The sequence below is a fragment of the Thamnophis elegans genome, chromosome 3 (assembly GCF_009769535.1).
Source record: "Thamnophis elegans isolate rThaEle1 chromosome 3, rThaEle1.pri, whole genome shotgun sequence".
Taxonomy (NCBI): domain Eukaryota; kingdom Metazoa; phylum Chordata; class Lepidosauria; order Squamata; family Colubridae; genus Thamnophis; species Thamnophis elegans.
This window is the reverse complement of record NC_045543.1, coordinates 36,888,935-36,911,591: the sequence shown is the minus strand read 5'-3', so window position 1 is coordinate 36,911,591 and position 22,657 is coordinate 36,888,935. Positions and strand designations below refer to the sequence as shown.

The 22,657-nt window shown below is 44.3% G+C and overlaps 1 protein-coding gene across 1 annotated transcript in view; it reads right to left on the bottom strand.

Annotated features, from left to right (window-relative positions):
- The window catches only part of LOC116505281 (alpha-2-macroglobulin-like protein 1), a 93,437-nt gene that overhangs the window by 10,479 nt on the left and 60,301 nt on the right, over positions 1 to 22,657 (bottom strand). The window contains exons 20-31 of the mRNA XM_032212440.1: positions 14,729 to 14,954; positions 14,249 to 14,375; positions 13,656 to 13,777; positions 12,754 to 12,805; positions 12,242 to 12,325; positions 11,644 to 11,820; positions 11,014 to 11,095; positions 10,528 to 10,684; positions 10,088 to 10,162; positions 9,586 to 9,748; positions 4,933 to 5,087; positions 2,187 to 2,402 (exon numbers count right to left, since the gene is read on the bottom strand). Coding sequence (XP_032068331.1) covers positions 2,187 to 2,402; positions 4,933 to 5,087; positions 9,586 to 9,748; positions 10,088 to 10,162; positions 10,528 to 10,684; positions 11,014 to 11,095; positions 11,644 to 11,820; positions 12,242 to 12,325; positions 12,754 to 12,805; positions 13,656 to 13,777; positions 14,249 to 14,375; positions 14,729 to 14,954 — 1,636 coding nt within the window. The remainder of the gene's footprint in view (positions 1 to 2,186; positions 2,403 to 4,932; positions 5,088 to 9,585; positions 9,749 to 10,087; positions 10,163 to 10,527; positions 10,685 to 11,013; positions 11,096 to 11,643; positions 11,821 to 12,241; positions 12,326 to 12,753; positions 12,806 to 13,655; positions 13,778 to 14,248; positions 14,376 to 14,728; positions 14,955 to 22,657) is intronic.

Genomic DNA, 22,657 nt, shown 5'->3' with positions numbered 1-22,657 from the left:
CTAATCTTGCTGTTCTCAAAACAAATTACATAAAACCTCAATATTAAAAGCCAATTGAGAGGAAGGAGTCAAATCAAAATTTACAATAATATACATAAATTGGAAATAATTTACATAATTTATGTAGTTTATAGAAAAAGATATGCAGGTTTTACACAATTCACAGATATTTTATGGGGATTGTATACATATAGAATAGTGGAATTGGAATGGACCTTGGAGATATTCCAGTCCAACCCCCTGCTCAAGCAGGAGACCCTTTCCTATTTTGGACAAATGACTATCCAATCTGTTCTTGAAAACTTCTAATGATGGAGCACCCACAACTTCTGCATGTAAATTCGGATTGAGAGGAAATTTCCCCTTAGTTCTAGTTTGGATCTTTATTTGACAATCTTCTGCCAATTACTTCTTGTCCTGCCCTCAGGTGCTTTGGAGAATAGGTTGATTCACTTTTCTCTGTGACAGCCCCTCAAGTATTGGAAGACTGCTATCATATCACCTCTAGTCATTCTCATTGTTAGATTAGACATACCTTGTTCCCACAATCATTCATCATATGATTTAGCATCCAGACTTCTTATATCATCTTTTCTGCTCTTCTCTGCACTCTTTCTAGGGTCTCAACATTGCATCATGACCAACAATGATGTAATAGTCTAAGTGTGGTCTCACTGGTGCAGTATAAAATGGTATTATCCCTTCTTGTAAGCTTGAAACTCCCCCTATGTCGATGCAACATAGGACTGAATTAGGGCTTTTTGACAGGTACCACACACTCTTGGCTCATATTTAAGTGGTGGCCTATTAGGACACTTAGATCCTGCTGTTGAGCATGGTACAATCTATTCTATGTGCATTTGCGTTTTCTTGCCTATGTGTAGGACCTTACTCTGACCACTAGGACAACTAGATCCATCTCACTGTTACTGCTGTTGAGCCACCCATCACCTATTCTATACCTGTGTATACCTAAATGTAAGACTATTTTTCTCATTGCTGAATTGCATTTTGTAGGCTAGGGCCCAATTTTCAAGTCTGTCAAGATCCTTCTAGATCTTGAGCCTATCTTCTAAAAAGTTGGCTATTTACAGCAGTTGCTTGCCATGTGCAAATTTGATGAGTCCCCCTTCTGTCTCCTCATCTAAATAAGTGATGAAGATGTTGAAGAGTACTGAGCCTAACTGCACAATGGGTATCCCACTGCATGCTTCCCTCCATGTAAAAGTAGTTCCATTACGGACTATACATTGAGTGAAGTTGGGCTGCCAACTTATGAATCCATCTGGTGGTGATGCTGTCTATTCCACATTTTTTTATCTTACCAAGAAATAGGCTGTGGTCCACTTTATCAAATGCCCCAATGACCTCTCAGTAAGCTATATCCACAGTATTTCCCTGATCCACTAATTTTGTCACTTTGTCAAAGAATGCAATAAGGTTTGTTTGGCAAGATTTGTTTTTGATATACCCATGCTGGCTTCTAATAATAGCATTGCTTGTTTGTAGATATTTGAAGATCAGTTACTTGATTTTATTTTCCAGGATTTTCCCAAGTATTGATGTCAGGCTGATTGACCTATATTTTCATGGATCTACTTTTTCTCTTTTTTTGAAGATTGTAACTCAATAGCCCTTTGCCAATTGCCTGGCAGTTCCCTGGTGCTCTAGAAACTTTGAAAGATTTTGTTTAGTGGTTCTGAGATCACATCTTCCAGCTTCTTCAAAAACTTGGGATACAATCCATCTGATCCTGGTGATTTGAACTTGTATAGAGTAGCTAGGTGTTATCTTACCATTTTCTTGCCTATTTTGACTTGTATTCCTATTGTCTTTAAGGTATCAAGATTTCACTCTGGACATTTTCTAAAGGTGAAATATGTTTATGGGATGAGAAGTATATGTAATCTAAAATCATTTATATGGTAACTAATTAATTATGTCTTTTTGTCACTGCTCTTGCTAATAATTTGACTTGAATCTGTATCTCCCAGTGTTGAGATTTAGCATAAGCACAGTCAATGCATTACAATAGATATTAGCTCCAGAAATTTGTGATTATAGAGAAAGATCACATGTGATTTTCATTTACTCCTCAAGTTTAAGATATTGAGATATCTGCGTATTAACATGCTGCTCCCAGAGGATCAAAGGCCAAATCACACAAGCTTTTATTATTTGCTTACCTGCACATAAACACAGCCATGACCTGAGAGCTCCACCTTGTACTGACCAGGGATCTCTGGAAGGGAGGCCTGCTGCAGCACCAGCCGATTTTGCTTGTTCACATGGAATTCATGCTGGAAGCCTTTGATGGATTTTATCAGCACCTTTAGATTTTCTATCTCAACAAATGTCAATGCTGCATACCTGGCTAAACCTTGCAGGGAAACCACAGTATCCTGGAAGAAAGTAATACTCTGCTATAGTTTTTAAGTGCATTCTAATTTGAAGCCATTAGGCTTCATGCCTCTGTAATATTATTGTTTAGTTTTTGGATTTCAGTAGATTGGGATTTGAATTTTGTTCGTTGTTCTTGTAGTTGTAAATCTATGATCAGACCAATGGTGGGTTGCAGGCTGTACGCCCCAGTACGGGTGTACAGGAGGCAGCCCAGAGCACCGGATACTGTTCCGGTACGGTGCTCCGCAGGGCCCACCCGCCTGTACGAGCTCCTTACCAGTGTTTTAAGGCTTCTGCACTTCTGTGCACACGCATGGTGCATACAGCACCTGCACGATGCTCCACGGAGCAGCTGGAGCATCGCGGAGGCACTAAGATGCATGCACTGTGTGCGTCCATGAGGACGCCGGAGCCCATTCCTACCGTACCGGTTGGAATGGGATTGGAAACCCACCACTGGATCAGACGCAATTTTACAATGGTTGTTAAGCATGTCCCCATGGTCATTAAGTGAACCATGTGATTGCTAAGTGAACAACATTGTCCTAAGTGCAAATCCATTTTATGGAATGGCAGTTTCTTAGGAATTTGTGGAACACGATGGACAAAGTCACTCAGGTCCATTCCCAGATGGAATCCAAGTATAGAGTAGTGCTTTAGAGATGACTGGGGAATAGTCTTACCCATTTATCTGGGAACAGTTTGATCCTGATAGACAGAGTCCTCAAAGCCGTCAATTAAAACCTTTTCACTCCTGGCTTGTGAAAGTCTTGAGGATGGTGACAGCTAAGCAGGTTCAGGCAGTGACAAATTCATCACTGCAGGAGGGGACATTACCACAACCTTTTAAGGAGGCCTTGGCTCTCTCCCTCCTTAAAAAATGTTCCTAGAACCCTCTTGCTTGGACAATTTTCATCCAGTTTCTCAAATTTCCTCTCCATTCCTTCAACATTTAAAAATCTTTGTTATTTTTTCTCTGACCAGACTGGTCAGCTTTGCCACATCTTGAAGTTTGGTTAATTTTATAATCCAATCTCCCTTTGTGTGTGTTTCATTGCTTTTCTATGTTTTTACTTATCATAATCTTGCCTCACCAAAGGATTGAATACCTGATGAAAATGTACACACTCCATTCTTCTTACCCATCAAATAAATACTTGCTCAGATATACCAATGAATGTAACATTTGCATAACATCTCACAAGCATATCTGACTTGAAGCAATCTGATGCTGGACTATGTTCTCTCTTCTCAGTGACAAACCTTGTTTTCTGCAGAATACTCTCTACATTTTTTTCTATAACATGATAGACAGGTAGTTCGTGAGTTATGATTACTCATTCAGTGACTATTCAAAGTTATGATGGCCTGGACCTACCAATGGTCCTTGGAGTTGGTGGTCATGTGATTTCAATTTGGGTACCTGGCTACTGGCTCACAATTATGATGGTTGCAGCATCCTATGGTCATATAATTGTCATTTGCAACCTTCCTTGCCAGTTTCACACAAGCAAAGTCAATGGGGAAGAGAGCAGATTGCAAGTTGTTCCTGCTTCTGCTGCTTTTTTGCCCATTTGCAGTGCCCATTTGTCTGCACTCCCTAGTGCCCACCTGCACTCCCTGCCTGCCAATAATTCTCACTAACTGATCTGTTTGCTTGGGACCCTTGCCTTTTCCCATGTCATGATCACATGTGGTCCTCACTTAATGACCCATAGTCCTAGGGTTACAACGGCAACCAGGACTGCCATCACTAAATAATGTGGTCACATGACATTATACTTTACAACCACATCACTTAACAATGGACATTCTAATCCCAATTGCCGTCATAACCTCAGGAGCATCTAAACCCTCAATGACATGTTCTGTGAACTCTTGGCTCAGTTTTAAAAGAACCATCTTGCTGTATGACTTACAGAAATATACAACATTATTTCTACTTTAAAAAATAAATTGAATAAATTTACAATTCTCTTTTTAAATCTCTTTCTCTTAGGTAACTTCCTATTGTAAAAGTTGCCTGAAGAGTTTTGCTACAAATGCTGCCTCTCTTAACCACAGCTATTGCTCCCCACCCCTCACCCATCCACACACATTGCTGAACTAAAGTGCTAGTCACTCGTGAATTAGCAGAAAGCTATATTACTATGAAATACATTGTTAATTGCTAATCCCCATTTGCATCTATTGCCTCTATTCTCGGTGACAGCACCTACCCAACTGCTTTCCAAAGTGGGTAATAAAAACTTAACAGATTTTGCAGAGATTGAGGTTGCCCTTGGAATAATGGCGGAATACTTTACAATACCCTGGTATGGCTAAGAATAATTTAAGGCTGTCTGTGGTGGCTAGAGATGAGGTGAGAGCTAGTTATGCAGATACAGCAGGAAAAGGTTAAATACACATCGGGAAAGTTCTTAATATCAATGATTCACTGGCAGAAATTTCATATTTGATTGATCAGCCATCCTAACACCAATATATGCTCTACTCCAATAGTTCCCATCCCAAAACTTGACTTGTTACCTGTGTGGAGTAAAAGCCTCCATATGGGTTTTGTAGTTTAACAAGGATTTGCACTATCTTGGAAGAATACTTAATATCATCTGTGGATATCTCTGGTTTAGCCAAGCAAGCCAAAAGAAAATAGGCAATGATCTCAGTCTGTGAGAATGATGTCTCTAAAAAACAAAGGGGAAGAAATCTTGGAAGCTAAACTTCCATATGCATTGAATAACAAGCCCCACTGAGAACTTTAGCTTCTGTAATAAGCTTCTTATTTTATCTCGTAAATTTGTATTTTTTTTAATTTTAAAATCATGGTAGGACTAAGCAGCTTGTGGTTCAGAAGCCTTCTTTTCCCTGACACCTTTGACACATTCATAGAAAGTCACTGATTAGAATATAAAATTTGGATTCAAATTCCTACTCAATACTTGTGATCAATTTTCATGTTACTGCCAAAATGGGAATTGTAATGATGCCCTCTATAAGACTGTTAGGAAAACAACAAGGGGGAGATTACCAATAAACTCCATATTGAATAATAACATCTTAATGATAGGACAGCAAAAGGCCCATCAAGTAGTCAATCTTGAGCAATCCAAGTTCCTAATCTCTACGTCTTTTTTCCCAATATTTGTTCCCAATGTCTGCTGCTTTTTAAACCAGTCCTTTGCCTCAGCAAACGTATATTTCTTGCATTGAAATACGAGAAGCCAAAGAGAAAGTAATCCCACTGTTATTAGCAAACATTAATAAGCTTAGACTGTCAAACCAGTTCACCCTAATGGACACATTCTTATTCTGAAGGCAACTGCAGAAGCACTCTTTTACACTTGAAATGTTTACCTTTTCCTGTCAATGTTATAACCTATGTTGTAGTTTAGGAGCATAACTTGCAGAAGTATGGACAAAATGGGACATTAATAGGAAGCTATAGCATATGAGTTTATTTTTTTTAAAAAAAACTTCTGACAGGGAGGATTCATAAAATTTAAGGGAGGAAATATATGTTGTAAATATTTGTGATGCTTAACTCATTCATTTTGCTTCCCAACTTCCCCAACCTACCAAAATAAAAAACCCAACATCTTTGGCCCCATTCATTCTGGAGGGAGAACAAGTTCTAACAACAACAATAAGTTTGAAGAGGGAAAGGAATGACATTTTTTCCCATCTCCATCTTTAATAAACCCTAACCCCCACCTTGCAGCCAATAGCTACTATTGTCCTACCTTGCTTCTCCCTCCCCTTAAATGGAGGCTAGGGAAGAAATCCAGGATGGGGGAATCTAAGGGGAAGGGAAGAAGAGACCCAGGCAGATCCCCCTCTGAATAGCCTCCTGCCCTGATTTCAACTGATTTCCTCTTCAATTCTCCGATGAACAGACCCCACCCCACTTTTTGGACTCTGGACCACCAGGTATTCTTCTTTAATTTTAAGTTGTAGTTTTTTCCTCCCCCCACCCTTTAGCTCCTTTGTAAGGTTTCCGTGGAGTTTATCAATTTCCCACTATTAAAGCAAAGTCCAAGTTTCAAATTCAACTAAAGAAAAGATTTCCCCCCTATATTACTGAAATATCCAGTCCTTCTTTTAATTTCTCCTCCTAAGCTAGATAAACAGTTCATTTTCTTTGGGCTTTAATGTTTTTAAACTACCATCTTTTTTCCTTTTCTCTTTGTTTTACCACGCAGTTCCAATTTCTCCATTTATGCTATTTTACGTTTCAATTCTCTCCCAATAACAACTCCACTCTTATTCTATCAGTGGGTTTTAAATCTTCTCACCCGGTCTTGTCACTTCATCCAGCCATCGCTCCTGCACTCGTGCTTAGCCCAGTTGGCAGACATTTTGCAATGCCTGTCTCCCCCATCACCAGGTGGGAAAGCTAATTTCTGGCTTTCGAGGAACCAGTTTCTTTCCTCTTGGCCGTTCAAGATACCACTCTTTTTTCACCTTCTCTTCAAGAAGGCTCTGGTCTAAAAGATGGGGGGGTCTTTTAGCAAGACTCCCCCAGCAATGGTTTGTCAGGCCTGGATTTCACAGGCCCCTCGGGAGCCCGCTTTTCCAATCTGTCTCGTTGCAGCGCTAACTGAAAGTCCCTGGGAAAATTGGATTTTTATTGGGTCTTTCCCCCACCCCATGCCAAAAGGACAGCCAATATCAGCCTCTACTTTGCTTGCTTGCTATCGGCTGCCATAGAAATATGGAGGGAGGGGGCTTGAGGTATTTGGGTTGGGGAATTTCTGGTGCTGGAGGAATTATCAAGAGGCAGTTTAGTTTCACCATCTTCTGTGCATGCTGATGGCTGGGGTTTGGATTTGGTCAAGGTCAACCATCTGCATACCAACTGGATGAGGCTTTTTGAAGATGCACCCCACATGACACCTTAGGGAGTTGCAGATTGGTCATTGGGTTGGGGTAATTGGAGGATGGGTGCTGGGCAAACATTTGATATGTACATGTTCGGACCTTTTTGGCTCAGATCTTGCTTTCCTTTCCACTGCTTTCTTTTTATAACCAGTAAAAGTATCTTTATCGCTACAAAAATGGAGTTGGGAGTTTTCTTTCTTGGTTATTGAAGGAGGCATGCCTGAAATTAAGCAAGATCTCTCCTTCATACCCATCCTGGAGCTCAAAACGTCCATGGGGGGTGCATATAAAAATGCCTAACTCCTGCAGTGACCAGGAGGATATGGGAGCGACTGGATCCTCCTTTCCTTTGGAGATAGAATGGATGGATGAACTGAATTTGGAGGAAAGATCTTTCTAGCCCAGATGGTCGCTGGGAGTGGGACAGAAGTGTGATTGTGAGGAGACTCTAGCAGGAGTTACCACTAGCTGACATCGATATCCTGAGGCTACCTGGCAGGAAGCCTAAAAAGAGGATCTCATGATGACCCATGCTCTACACCTTCTTCAGGAAGCTTGTGAAAAACGCCATTCCTGCGAAAGCCTCACTGAAAGGGAGATTGGATTAGCCGAGCAGGCGGAGGGGCAAGGAGATGACCTGTCTAACCCTGAGGCAGCCCTGGGGGGCAGCCATCAGAGCTGGTCAAGATGGAGGTGCCCCAGCTGCAACAGCAGCCATTTGAGCTGCTCGGGGGGGGGGGCAGCAACGGCATAAAACTCCAAAGATTCTTCCTCTTGGAGTGAAATACAGAGGAGATTCCAAAGAACTGGGGTTTTTTTTAGTTCTGGTTTGGAATTACATGCAGAAATATGGGGAGGATTTCCAATCGGAGGATGCCAAAGTGAGAGCTGTTACTCTGGCATTGGAGAACAAAGCGGCTGCCTGGATGGTTGCTTTGCATAATGATGATTCCCCTCTGCTGAGAGATTACAATGTGTTTATGACAGCCCCAAGGAAGTGCTTTAATGACCCGCTCGCAAATCAGAAAGCAAGAACCAGGATGAAAACTTTAATCCAGGGGAGGAGGTCTGTGGCTGAGTACACTCAGGAGTTTCGTGAGCTGTCTGTGCATATGTGGGAGTGGTCCAAGGATGCTTTGATGGAAAGCTACATGGATGGCCTGAATGATGATGTATATCAGGATTGTGGGAACATTTTGGCTGTACCTGGTGTGTAATTATCCCAGAAGTGGTGGAAAAACTGGGTTTAAGACTGAAAAACTATAAAAGTACCCATTGCCTTTTGCCAGTTGGATGGGTCAGTGGCTGGGGGGTTGTCCATTTTGTAACCAAATCAGTAGAGATGTGGATGGGAGATCACCAAGAAACCTTAAGTTTTGTTGTTGCCCCAGGGATGGATCGGCCCCTCATATTGGGAATATCTTGGCTGTGGAAATGGAACCCGCACGTGAACTGGAGGAAAGGGTGGTTGCGCATCTGTTTGGCAAAACGTTTGCTAGGTACATGTTCACATCTTTTTGGCTCAGATCTTGCTTTCCTTTTCGCTGCCTTCTTTTCATAACCAGTAAAAGTATCTTTATCTCTACAAAAATGGAGTTGGGAGTTTTCTTTCTTGGTTATTGAAGGAGGCATGCCTGACAGCCAGCCTGGCTTCTCCTCCTAGAGAACCCCCACCCTTCCCCCTACCCCTCACTCAATCCCACTTTAGGACAAAGGAGCATGCGCTGGAAAAACATGTTGGGGCGATATGGGAGCATGTCTTCTGACCTCTCAGAGCTTGGGCCGCAACTCTCCATGCTCCTCCAGGCCCGGCTTGCTGAGAAGGGGTGAAAGAGTCACATGGGTTGCATTGTGGCTTTGCATTGTAATGAGCTTCAGGAGGAGGACAGGACCTTGTCTCCCCCATTGTGAAGCGCATGAGTGAAAAAGTTCACTCAATCAATTGCAACTTCGTGAGATCTTTTTTGGGGGGGGGAATTGATTGAGTGAAATGCGATGGAGAAATGCGATTGGAGCTATGCTGGGGCCATGCAAAGGGAGCTATGCAAAGGGCATCTGAAGCAGATGGTCCATGCGTGCCTACAGGGAGGATTCTGCATGCCACATCTGGCGTGTGTGCCATAGGTTCGTCATAATTGCAATAGAAAAATCTGAAGCCATTCTTTAAAAAACATGATGCATAGTTCATAAAAATGAAATGAGCTCACCTAAAATAATTTAGTAAGGTGAGTCTTAGAATTCACCCTCTTCATAGAAGAGTAGGTGATCAAACAGAGCACTTTTAAGCAGAACAGTACCTCCTACCTGTTTTGAGAACCTCCTCCTCTAAGTCTCCGAGGAGCTGTTGCCGGATCTCTGTGTCCCCAGCCAATGTGAAGACATAAGCCAGCAAAGCCTTGGAGTAGGTGTTGTTCATAAAGTTCAGGTTCCTCTTCAAGCAGAGTAAGGCATCATCTACCAGACTCCCCTGTAATACCAAAATTTCCAGTAAGGCTTCAAGCAGGAGGATAGCCTATAAGAATATCCTATTCTCTGAGATCTACATAGAGCTACTATGATTGGACAGTAAACCTGTCCATTCAGGACTTGGGTTCTTCTTACCCCAGTCCTGAGGTTGGCTGCTTTCTGTTTTCCCACCTCCAAAAGTTCATAAATAATTTCTTGCAATCCCTCTTTCCCTGCATGAAAAACCTGGATTACTAATTTCTGGAGGCAGATGGTGCATTGGGACCACCCAAAAAGTCTCAGGAAGGCCCCAGGGATGTTCCACAGATCTGCATGAAAATTAAAGTCTCCAAAGACTTACATTATTCTTTAGGTGCAGCTCCAGCAAAGAAGCAGTGACATAGGCTGTCAGAGAGAAGTCATCATCCACACCACCCTGCGGACATAGAGAAGAAACCAGCAAGTGAAGTCACAAGGCCCCTTTTCCTGATACCTTGATTCACATGACTCTCCAGTTTCCTTTATAGCAATAGCAGTAGACTTATATACCGCTTCATAGGCCTTTCAGGCCTCTCTAAGCGGTTTACAGAGAGTCAGCATATTGCCCCCAACAATCTGGGTCCTCATTTTACCCACCTCGGAAGGATGGAAGGCTGAGTCAACCCTGAGCCGGTGAGATTTGAACCGCTGAACTGCTGATCTAGCAGTAGCCTGCAGTGCTGCATTTAACCACTGCGCCACCTTGGCTCTTTATTACATGGGTATCTCCTACGCTACTGCCTCAGGTCACATGGTTCCTACCTTCAGGGCATTGTTAAAGAGCCTCCCCACACTTTCAAAGCAGCCGCTGGGAAGTTGGTGTTTCCTTAACCAGTCCACGGCATTCTGAATATGCTTTTCATCCACATAGATGTAGCGCTTTGCCTGGCCAAAAGCCTTGGCCACAAATGCAGTCAGCCTGAGCAGCAGAAAAGAAAGAAAATACTGAAGAAGTAGCAACACCTTCAGCTACTCCATAGTCACCTGCTCATGATCTTGCAGCTGCCATCTGGTGAGCTGAGAGTTATGAGAAATAGCCAGAGAAAAGTAGATGGATGAAAGGGCAGGTCCAAAAAGTGTCCTCCTAATAATATTGGGATGGGTGGGTGGGGGGAGATCCTGCTGCTTCTGTTGGAGGGAGGCATAATAGCCCTGCTGGCAACTCCAAAAGCATTTCCTCCTGTTAGTTGGTGAATTCATGAGAGGGAACATTCTGAGAAAAACGGCTGTTCTGCTCAAGGCCCTTACCAAGTATTTCCCTCTTCGTCACGTTTTCCAAAGGCACTATAGGAACCATCATTGTGTTTATAAAGCAACTGCCGCTGATATCCTGCAGCATAAGGAGAAAATAATGCTCTCAGGTCTGTTTATGGAACGATCTCCCCGTAGAGATCTGGACCCTCACCACTCTTCCAGCCTTCCGTAAAGCCACGAAGACCTGGCTGTTCCGGCAGGCCTGGGGCTGTTGATTAGTATCCAGCCCCACTCCAACTGTATGCATGCTGTTGATTTTTAATATTTGTATTATCTTAATTTTTTAATATATGTTGTTTTTGCCTGTAAGCCGCCCAGAGTCCCACTGGGAGTGGGCTGCATACAAATGCCAATGGAAAATTGGAAATTGTCTTGATCCTATTTGACTCTGCTGGCACACTTCAATTTCACCCCACAAGCGTCATCTTCGGACATAAAAATAACTTCCCAGATATAAAAATGCAGAAAGCATTTAACATTGACTAAAAATGACTGGTATAAGGAAGGATGGTCCTGGGATGACAGGCTAGGTCCCAACTTAATCTGGTCCCTGGTACTTGCAAAGCCTGACTTCCCCCAGAAGACCTTCCAAATAAGAGACAAGTAGAAAAAGGCCCAACTCACCACTCTTCATGTGCTCTATTGCCCGATTCCTTAACTCCGGAGTCACCTGATTGGTTTCTTCCAAGTACTGGAGTACAACGACATTGGGAACAAACTTGGCCATGTTCTGCTCACCACAGCCAAAGGGCATCTGAAGCAGATGGTCTATATTTTCTAGTGCAGCTCCCATAATATCTCCTGAATGTTAATCAAATAGAGGGAGCAAATATGAAAAATATGCCTTCCTTCAAGTCCAGCAAACCTTTTCCTGCTTCCTAAAAACTGGAACATTACGTTCAGGAAAGTTCTTGCAAACTGAATTGAAAAACAATTGGCCAGACAAGCATGGGCCCAATACATGACATCATGGAGCAGCTGCTGAGATGATGTTCCTCAGTAGACCAGCCCATGGCAGATGCATGACTAGGATGCTTTGAAAACTTGTCTTTGTCTGGCAGCCAAGGCTGCCCAGCTTTCCCCTGCATAGGAGACTACAGTGCACCATGCAGTATTTCGTTTTCAATGCCCCTCCTTTCAAATATTTTACAAAACATGCGATGCTCAAACACTAAGCCTGCCATATCTGTTCTCTCTTTGCTAAAGAAGACATCTTTCTCACCAATGACAGATACCATGGCCCGCTCAGAATCCTGCACAACTGCTTCCGGTATTGTTAGGGAAACTTCTTCAGATGCTGGTTCTCCTGGAGGGAATGCGTGTGTGAATATAAATGTAGAATTAGAATAGCTACAAAAAGTTGTGATAACTTTCATTGCATACAACATTTTTGCAAGCACCAGAACATTCCTTTTCTATCAAACAAATGGTTGTGCAGGACAGGATCATCTCATTTTCCAATGGGGACCTGAGCATGAGAGGTAGCACCTGCCTTGCATAAAGACTGGAGCAGGAAGAACACACATTTCTGAAGTTCTCCCAGCTAAAGAACACACTGCCTTATTACCTGTAGTTCCTTCCACCGGTCCTATAGCAGGCAGACACATCCCTGCATTGCCGTTTTATAGCAGAGCTATTTCTCAGAGAAGAAGCAACCAGAGGAACAGGCTGATCTTCTCTGTGGACTCACCACGAATACAGCAATGCTAAACAAGAGGCGCAGCTCAGCCATACCTGAAGAGCATAGGAAAGTGTTCTGGGCTTTTTCTTCAAAGACACCTTCTGGCTGTGGAAAGAAAAATGAGTTATGTGTTATTTGATGGTATCTTTTGGAGGACATTCTTAATGCCAAGCCTTTGTCTGGGCAAAGAAGAGCAGCCATCCACCTGGATGTAGCCTTGAAAACACAAGGCACTGCAAGATCCAGAAATTATTGACACTGAAAAAAATAATCCCAGTATCAACCCCTTCTAGAAAACCACTTCTGGGTTCCCTAGGAGAAAGAGAAGAAGAATCTGGGGATGACGTCAAGAGGAATCAGCCTAGAGCAAGCCTGGGCAATTTACAGACTCAGGCCACATCAGTAAATAAATGTATCTCAGGGAGTGGGAGAAAAATTCCAATTTGGTTCAGCTCTGTGGAATCTCTGTGTGCTCCATCAGTCAGCTAGTGGCCATGGGAGGATGAGAAGAGAAAATACTCTTCTGCATCTGCACAGTGCTCACCCACGCCTGGAGCAGTCTGAGGAGGTGGTGGTGATCAACATATGAGGGGACCTGGGCTTGGCCACCCACCATCACCTCAGTCGAAGTGGAACCTTGTGGGTGAATGGGTGGAGCATAGCCTGGAGCTATTGCTTTGGCCCTCCACAACAGTCCCAATTTATTGCCCCTCCTAGCCAAGAGTCTTTACATAGCCACAGACCGATTTAAGTCCAACCTTTCTTTAATTCCGCTGACTCTTATGTAGCACACAGATAATGCTAAGCATTCATTAAGTTGATTCCTGTGCATAGGCATGTTTAGTAACAAATCAGTTTAATTGGAACTTCACTATGGTCCTCATCTTTCATTCCCCCCCTCTTTTCGGATATTGGTTTGTGCTTGAACTAGAGTTTGCCTGATGTCTTCACTGACCTTGACAAGTAAAGATTTGATAACTGTGTCTGACCGGCCACGCGTGGGAGTGACAGATATCTTGTTGCCACACAATGCTTGGGTCTCCTCAGCCTCACTTCTCACTGAGATGTTCACATGCCCTACAAGAAGGCAAAAGTGATAGAGAACAGCCATTCCCAGACTTTCAGTCATCAGTTTAGTGTGAACAAAAATGGCTGCTCTTTCCTTTTGACCCAAAATCCATTCTACAACTCACCACCACCATTAATAGATGCTGCAAATGCAATGCCAAGGCCACCTCTGCATCACTCCACCAATGGAGTTGGATGCAGATCTGAGTGCAGAGGGACTGAATGACTCTTGAACAGACAGAAGAGATATGGGCTATTTCATGAATCTGTCTGCAGTCCTGGTTCCACTTCAACATTAACAGATGTTTCAAAGTGACAATATGTTAGTTAGAAAGTTAGAAAACCGACCCCACCGACTTGCCTCACCTACACCGTTTTAGTATAAAGTCTGCTGAGTGCTCTTGATTGACAGGCATCTGAATAACTAAGAGGATGCCAATTCAGCACACTGACTCCCCTACACCTTAACCTCAGTCTTACCCAGCTGTGTAGCTGTCAGATTCCATGAGAAGACCTTGGCTTCCTCAGCACACAGGCAGGTGGGGAATAGGCAGTCAGGACAGGGTTTCACCTCCACTTCCTCAGACTCTAGCAGGGTTGTTCTCACCTGAATGAGATATGAAGGAAGAGACACAATAGGAGCTATGCACCATGGGCTAATATGGAGTTATGACCCAGACCAAAAAAAAAACTACTTTTTGCCAGCTCAGATTGGCTGGAACCCCCTGGAGAATTTTGCTTTGCAAACCTCTGAATGTACTTCATCAACTTTATCCCCACCCCACCCCACAATGGTTTGTGGAGAAGAAATTGGGGCCATTAGGAATGTATCCTCTGTCAAGCACAGAAAGGAATGCAATCCTTCTGTTTGCAGTCTTTGTCTCCATGTCTAAAACTCATTGTGAATTTCCTCCTCCTAAACTTTATAAGATTTCTGACTTGTTCTAAATGGGGTCTCACCTGGATACAGTCCTTGAGGAAATTAAAGACCGTGACCTTTATCTGGAAAGTCTCTCCACGAATCACAGAATATGGCAGAGTCAGATCAACGAAGAAGGGCTGGAAAACCCTGATTGTGGTGAATTGGGAGAGGCCAAACCCTATGTCTGCCAGACAGAATGCATTTGCGTTCCACTCCGTGATTGTGTCTGGAACAGTGAAGGAGTGAACTGCTTTCCCTTCCTCACTGCAAAAGAGGAAGAGAATTTTAATGACAGGTCACACCAGAGCAGGAGGCTGTGTCAGCAAAGTCAGCTGCTGTCCAATTGAATCAGAATATAACAGCAGTTGGTCAGAGGGACCATGCAAGAAGCATGATTTATACTGTCGCTAATTTTTTAAAAAAATAAAAAAAATTTAAATGTAAAATGGTTACTGTTATTGTTAATAGGCACAAACACAGAAAAGAAAGTAACCAGTTATTATATTCCATTCAGAGAGTATCATTCTTCCTAATTTTTAAATAGACACACTGTGGTTTTGCTGCATTGAAATAGTGCTCTTTTAAAAATTAAATAATTATTGTCTTGATATTAATAAATACATAATTCAATATAAGGATAAATTCCATTTTTAAATTCCAAAAATCCCATTACAATCATAAATTGTGGACTACCAGTAATTAAAGAGAAACTGGGAGATCATGAGTTCTACCTGAGGCATGAAGTCAACTGGGCGACCTTGGGCCACTCACACTCTTAGCCACAGGTAAGAGGCAGAAAGGTTTTGCCTAGAAAACTGCATGGATTAATCTATCCAGTTACCAGGAGTGACTAAAAGGAAAACAAATCAGTCTATATGTCAACTATGCTACATGGTTCATGCAGCAAATAAAGCCTGCTGGGACATTTTTATTACCAAGAGTATAATTTACTGAGTCAACACCAATACGAAAGTAGCAAAGCCAATTCTAATGGTTTCATACACAAATAGTATACTTAAATGTTTCCCTTTTTCCTGGCTCTCACATTGTCATTTTATTCTGTCCAATCAGTATGGTCAGTTCAGTTCAGATTGTTTGGGTGATGGACTCTCTGCCTAGCAAATTTCTCCCCTTCCCCGTACCTCCCCTGCATTCCAATCCATTCCCACCCTGTCTGGCTGTGAGCAGGGTTTGCAAAGTGAGCCAAGCCTCGGCCATGACATACCGCCCCTCCAATAGGAAGATTATTCCTAAAATAGAACAAACACATGCACATAATTGGTGGTACATTTTCCTAAGCATTGACTAATGTCTTCCTGACTCAGTTGGGTATTTGGTATGGAATTTGTGTGTGAGCTTAGGCGCATAGACCTGTGATGGCCCCATCCATTCAGGGCTGTCAAACTCAAGGCTTGTGGTCTGGATCTGGCCCGCGAGGTGCTTAGATCTGACACGTAGGGCTGTCCTGGAAACAGTGAAGGACTGGCCCATGGCACCAGGCTGACCAAGCACTTATCTGCAACCTGATGATGACCATCTGGGTTGGATCGCAGCTAGCCTTAGATCTGCAGTGTTGCCTTGACCCTGCCCACTGGGCATGCACACAGAAGGTGATGAGCACATGGGGCCTGGCATCCTTGGGGATTGCATTCTGAGTGCTTCCCTTTCACTAGGATGCCAGCCCTTGTATGCTCACCATCTCCTATGCGTATGCTCAGAGGGTGAGGCCAAGGCAGTGGTGCAAAGCTAAGGCTAGCCTGGATGGCAGCCATCAGGTTGCAGATCAGCGCCTGTTCCTGTGTCCCAATCTCTCCCCCTGCCCTCATCCCTTCCTGAGCACATAGGAAGGAGGAAGATGGCAAGGAGATGTAATGGGACCTTTAGGACCATAGGGATTTTGCCAGCCAGGTGCGATGGGTGATAGGTGATTGCAGGGGATGCAGGGGGGATGCAGCAGGCAGGTGGCAGTGGCATAAGGCTTCTGGCATTGTGGGAGAGAGAAGCAGAACTTCCCTCTCCTCATCAGGTCTGGAGGCAATGGAGGGGAGTGTGGACAAAAACTCCTCGGCCCTCTCGCAGGTCTTAACCTTGGCCTGCACATGGAGCATATTTCCCCCCCCATGCACCTGATGCACCTTGGCACTGCTGTGGGTCGCTGCCACCACTAAGGCTGTCAACAGCTTACACATGTCCATTAGGCTGCTGCCGTTGCCACCCGGAGCACTAGGCCCACCCAGCCTGAAGGAGGCAAAGCAGCCAATTAGAGAGGCCGAGTAGAGGTGGTAGAGCATGCCAAGACCCAGCAGATGAAAGGCAACCACTGTGAGTGGGGAAATTCTCCCCTCATCTCTGCTGGACCTGGGCGCCAGCACCAGTGGGAATCAGCTTTCCCAGCTCGCAGTGGCTGTCTTTTGCCTGCTGGGCCTACCACCTGTAGCCAGCTTTTTTAGCTAGCTGCTTCTTTGGGCTGGGTGGATTTGTCGAATGTGGCAGCAGCACCCTGTAGTGGGGCCGAGGTGTATCGGGTACATGAGTAGAACACATTCCATGCACAGGCCAAGGGCAAGACCTACATGGGGCCTGAGAAGATGACCAGTGGTGACCTGCTCTCCAGCCACAAGCAAAAACAGACAGTGGGATGGAGTAAATGCTTCAAGTGTCTGCATGACATGACTCCCCCTATCTCTGCCTGCTGTCACTGCCGTGCATGCTGCTGGGATGGCCAGTTAGGTGGAGCGGGCTCTGTAGCCAAAGAGTGCATCAGCTGAGGGGCTGGCAGGCTGCTGGTGCTGCTGGAAAACATGCACAAAGGCAGTGAGTGCATGATGGCTGATGGTTTCCTGCACCAGCCACCCCACTCCCTGTGTTGCCTTGCAGTGACTACACCCACACCTCACCACCTGTGTTGTCTGACCATACCTCATTCTGTGAGACAATCCTCTTCCCACTGCCCCATCCACTAGAGACCCCTAGATTCTCTCCCCAACACCGCGCAGCCCATTTGAGTGACGTTGAGCTGGCCATGCCTCTGGGGCATGCCAGTCTGCCGTGATCACCATGGCCATCACAGTGGGGAGTTATGAAAGGGTTTCAATAGGCTACAGTGAAACTTTGGGTGGATGCACAGGATCTTTGGCAGCCTTAATTCTACTATCATCCAATCTATGATCTGGATGCTGGAGACAGGTCCCATGCACTTGGGACCTAGCTTCTTGCATGGTTGTCTTAACTGCAGGAATTTGGTAGACAGATACATTTTATTCCCTATTCTAAACTCCTCCTGGGGCATTTTCTAATGCCAGCCTGACCTTTCTGTGTTTCCCTTGCAGCATCTAACACCTTACAAACTACTAACCAGGTATTTCATAGAGTGCTGATCCATTCAGCCAGTGATGCATTTGAAGGGGTCTTATGAGGAAATTCTGACCCATTCTAGTACAGGAAATTTAGATTCTGCCTACACTCTTTCTGCTATCACTTTCTTCCAATAAAAGTTCCTTTTGAAATGTCTTTTGTTTCAAGAGTTCTGCTTTCTTTGAAAAGACTGGTGAGGCAGGACCCTAGATTAGGTGGAAACTGCAAAGTGGTCAACCCAGAGCTGTTTCAGCCCTACTGTGGGGACCATGCACACAATGTCCAACCAGAGCAGCAAGCCTGAAGAAGTTGAATGCTGGGGTGGGGGTGGGGAGACTTCCACCAAGGCTCAACCCAACAAGAGCCCCAGCGTGTGCATGGAGGACGGGATCACCCTGGGAAGCTTTGCAAAGTTGGTCGAGATGGTTGAACAGTGTTAGGAAGACAGAGGACTGGGATGGAAGGACCAAGGGAGTCACCTTCACCCAAGGCAGCTGGCAGCAAGGTGAGCTGGAAACCCTGTACAATGACTACGAGATGGAGGAGACACCAGACCAAACCAACCAACACATGAAGCAAGCAATGCACCTCATGATGGAAGCCCTCCAAACCATGAAAACCTGAGATGCCCGGGCCTGTGCCACAGGAGATAAGAGAGGGCAAGAGGCAGATACTTGTGACAGAGGGGACTCCCCAGCCCCAGGATTGTCTGCAGGCACCACTGAAGCCACAGATGAGCCCATAGCCACCCCTGTGAACCCTCCTCGGACAGACCCAGGGACGGTGAATGCTCTGTGTGCTGGTGGAAGGGGGTTCCCCAACTGGAATGAAAGGCACCCCCTTGGGCATCAAGTTCAATGGGGACCAGCAACAGCTGCAGTTTTTCCTCACACAGGTGCTTACCTACATGAAAGAGTATGGGAGGGACCTTCCAATTAAAAGGGCAAGGGTCAAAGTCATCACCCTAGCCTTGAGGGGACTGCTGCCCACTGGATGGTGACCCTCCACAACACAGATGCCCAAGAGCTTTGCAACCTCAACCGATTCATGATGGCACTGAGGTGGAGATTTGAAAACCCCCTGGCCAATCAAAAATCCAGGTTTCACATCAAAACTGTCAAGCAAGCTCGCTGCCTGGTAGTCAAATACGCAGAGGAGTTTTGAGATCTGGCCAGACATGTGGACTGAGTGGAAGAAATACTGTTGAGTCTGCAGCCACAGCTTCTTTTTTGGGGGGCACCTGGAGGCACTTTTTGTGCCAAAAGATACTGCAGCTGCAGGCTTCTTGCAGCGAAAATTACCGAAGCCACTCCACTTCTTGAATGTGCTGCCACTGCTGCCTTGTTTCATGCACCAGCCACGCACACACACTCCATTGCCTGTTGTGCCGCTCTGTTCAGACTTTCCCAGGCAAGTTGCTCAAGCCCAACAGCAGCAGGCAACAGTGTGCACATGCACGGCTACCACATGGAACAGGGTGGTTGTGCATTCAAGAAGAGGAGTGGTTCTGGTTATTTTTGCTGCAAGAAGCCTGCAGCCACCACAACTATTGGCACACAAAGCGCCTCTGGGTGCACTGAAAAAAGAGGAGGCAGCTGCAAGCATCTCATGACAAGGGGGGGAGAGATGTGGACTGACGGGAAGCCCAGTGGTAATGGCTCATTTCTGGCTTGCCTTCCTTGGCAGCCAGCCATGGGAGGAAGATAAGGATGTGTCATGTGGTAAAGGGAGGGTGGGCAGTGGCTCTGGGGCAAGGCCAGAGCCAAGGAACGGCACATTCCATGACCAGGTCAAGGTGGCCAGTGAGCAGGTGGTGAGCGACTAGAGCTGTAGAATGGCATATTCCCTGATCCAGTCAAGGCAGGTGATGAATGGGTTGCGAGTGGGCAGCAGCTCTGGAGCAAAGCCAGAGCTGGGGAATGGCACATTCCTCAACCTGATTGAGGTGGGTGGAAACTTCGGGGCCTCAGGAATGGCACATCCATGGGCCCCAGCCCCTGACCCAAGACGAAGGGCGAGCTGGCACCATGCATTGCTTACCTTTAATGAGCTGAATGGGTGAGGCAGTTGGCAAGGCAATTAGCTGGGTTGTGTGATGAAGGTAACATATATAGAGTGGGGGTGGGTGGGTAGGGCAAACGGCCAGAATAGGTGAGTGGGAAGCAGCCAGAATGGGTGGGTGGCGAGTGGCCAGAAGGGGTGAGTGGCAACCGGGTGACTGGGTGGGTGTGGGTGGGGCCAACCAGGGGTGGTTTTTACTGGTTTGGTGAACTGATTCAACTTGTCCATACAAGTTCACCTGAGCCAGTCTAAACCGGATGAATTTCACTCCTGCTCTTAGAACTGCTAATTCCAAGGTTGGGGAGAAAAGTGGCACTTACTAGACTCGGGGTACCATGACCTGGCCAAGGTGTTTAGCGAGATTGGGTTGGATGAACTCCCTCCCCAATGACCCAAGGACTGCACCATCAAAATTGTCCCTGGAGCTAAGTTGCTAAACCAAAGTTATACTCCATGATGCCCTGGGAGCTACATGAACTGTGCAACTTTGTAGACAAAAATTTGGAACATGGCTTCATCAAACCCATCAGCCCCAAAGTCACTGCCCCAGAACTATTCTGTGGAAAAAAAAGATGACTCACTTTGCTTATGCGTGGATTATAGGGGTCTCAATGCAGTGTCCATCAGTGGTGGTTTTCAAAATTTTTTTACTACTTATTCTGTAGGTGTGGCCTATTTTCTGGGAGTGGCTTGGTGGTTTGTGACCAGGTGGGCATGGCCAATTTGTAAAATGTGGTAAAACTCACTTAACAACACTCTTGGTTGGGGATTTGGGTCAACAGGCAGCAATGATTGGAAGGGAGAGGCATTTGGCTGTCGGGGCTTCTACTCTACTCAGCTCCTGGGAAGGCTTAGGTAGTGGCTCCTGGGGAGTGAAGTCATCATGGCCATTGTTTCCCCTGAGCTGCCCACTAAGTCTCTGAGGCACCTGTCACTTGCAGGAGGAGGAGGGGCAGTGTAAAGCAGCACCACCTTAAACCAAAGCCTCTGAGTAACTGGGAAAGAAAGTCGCACTTGGAACCTGTCAAAAACTGCCACCCAACGGGGCCGAAGCCATGACGAGACGATGTGCGATCTCAAAGCTCTGAGATCACAATCAACACTTTTATTACTGGTGGGTCCCAATGGACCTAAATATCCCGAAGAGATGGTGAATAGGAAGATTACTTCTTGCTGATCTTGGGGATATCACAAAATCTCAGAAAGAAGCAAGAAAAGATCTTCAAGCCGGTAATAAAAATTCCAGTCAAGGCTGACGAAGTCAGGGCAACCTCAGAATGGAATGATGTGGAAAAAGAGAGTGTTTTCAGCTGGTGAGAAACTTTTATTGTTTTAAAAAACCGGACTGCCTATAAAACCTAAAAACCAACAAATCAAAGAATAGAAGAACTTAGCGGCGAATTTGATCTTTGTAATGGTTCTGGACAGTGGTTATCTTATTTTTTAAATGCTATTTACATGGATTGAATCTAAGCAAACGCTTTTCAAATGGATGGATTAAGCTTTCTTCTTCTAACATTTCTTTGTGACTTTCTGCAAGCTACAGATTGATTGTTTTTACTTTGGCATTGCAAGGTTTTACAGCCTGGCTCTTTGGTTTAAGATCTGATAAGATTCCACAGCTGTCCCTTTGAAGTTTGCTTTCACTTACAGAGAGCTTGTGAATGTATGTTTTAATCTTGCTGACCTTCTAAGAAAAAAATAACTGTGTATGAATATGGTCTACGCAGAGTCTTTGAATTTGCAAGGAATACTTTCAGAACTGCAAAAATTATTAAATACAGAGGGAAAAAATGAGAGAAAATTGGAATATTTGGAGCATCTAACAATAAAATATGATGAAAAAACTGAGGATGTTTTTCAAATACAAAATAAGGAGATTGAAATTCAAAAAACTGAAATGAAAGATGAATATAAAGAGATTAAACTTGTTGATATTCATGGCAATTGGTTTATTTCTGAAAAAAGAAAGAATGGAATATTGAAAGAGGAATTAAATGGAGAAAAAAAATTATTTCAAAGGACAGGACATAGAAGAAGAAGAAACCATTAAAGAATCTGTGGACTATGAAATACTATTTGCAAAATATTTGATAACACTGCTGATAATTAAAGACAAGCTGAATAAGGAAACAGAAAGATGGCATCAAGACTACATGGGAGATATTACAAGCAAGGAGTTGCTAAGAGGAGTCTATACAGATTTGATCAAGAGGATGTTTGGAGGACTGGATCCACAAATGGCAGAAGACATTAGATTGTTTTGCTATTGGAAAGATACAGGTTGATAGATGGAAGAGTATAATTTAAAACTAGCTACAGCTAGTTAAATTTAGTGACAATAGGTATAGTTAAATAAAAATTGATAATGATAGTAATGTATACAATTTGTAGTGTTATGATAAGTAATAATTGGATATGAATATTGAATGTTACCCGTGAAGGGAAGGCTAGAAATCCTTTTAACCTATATAAAGGTTATTAATAATAATAACAGTAAAAAAGAACAAAATTAGACACAGCTAAGTTTTAATTATTAGGGGGAAATGTTA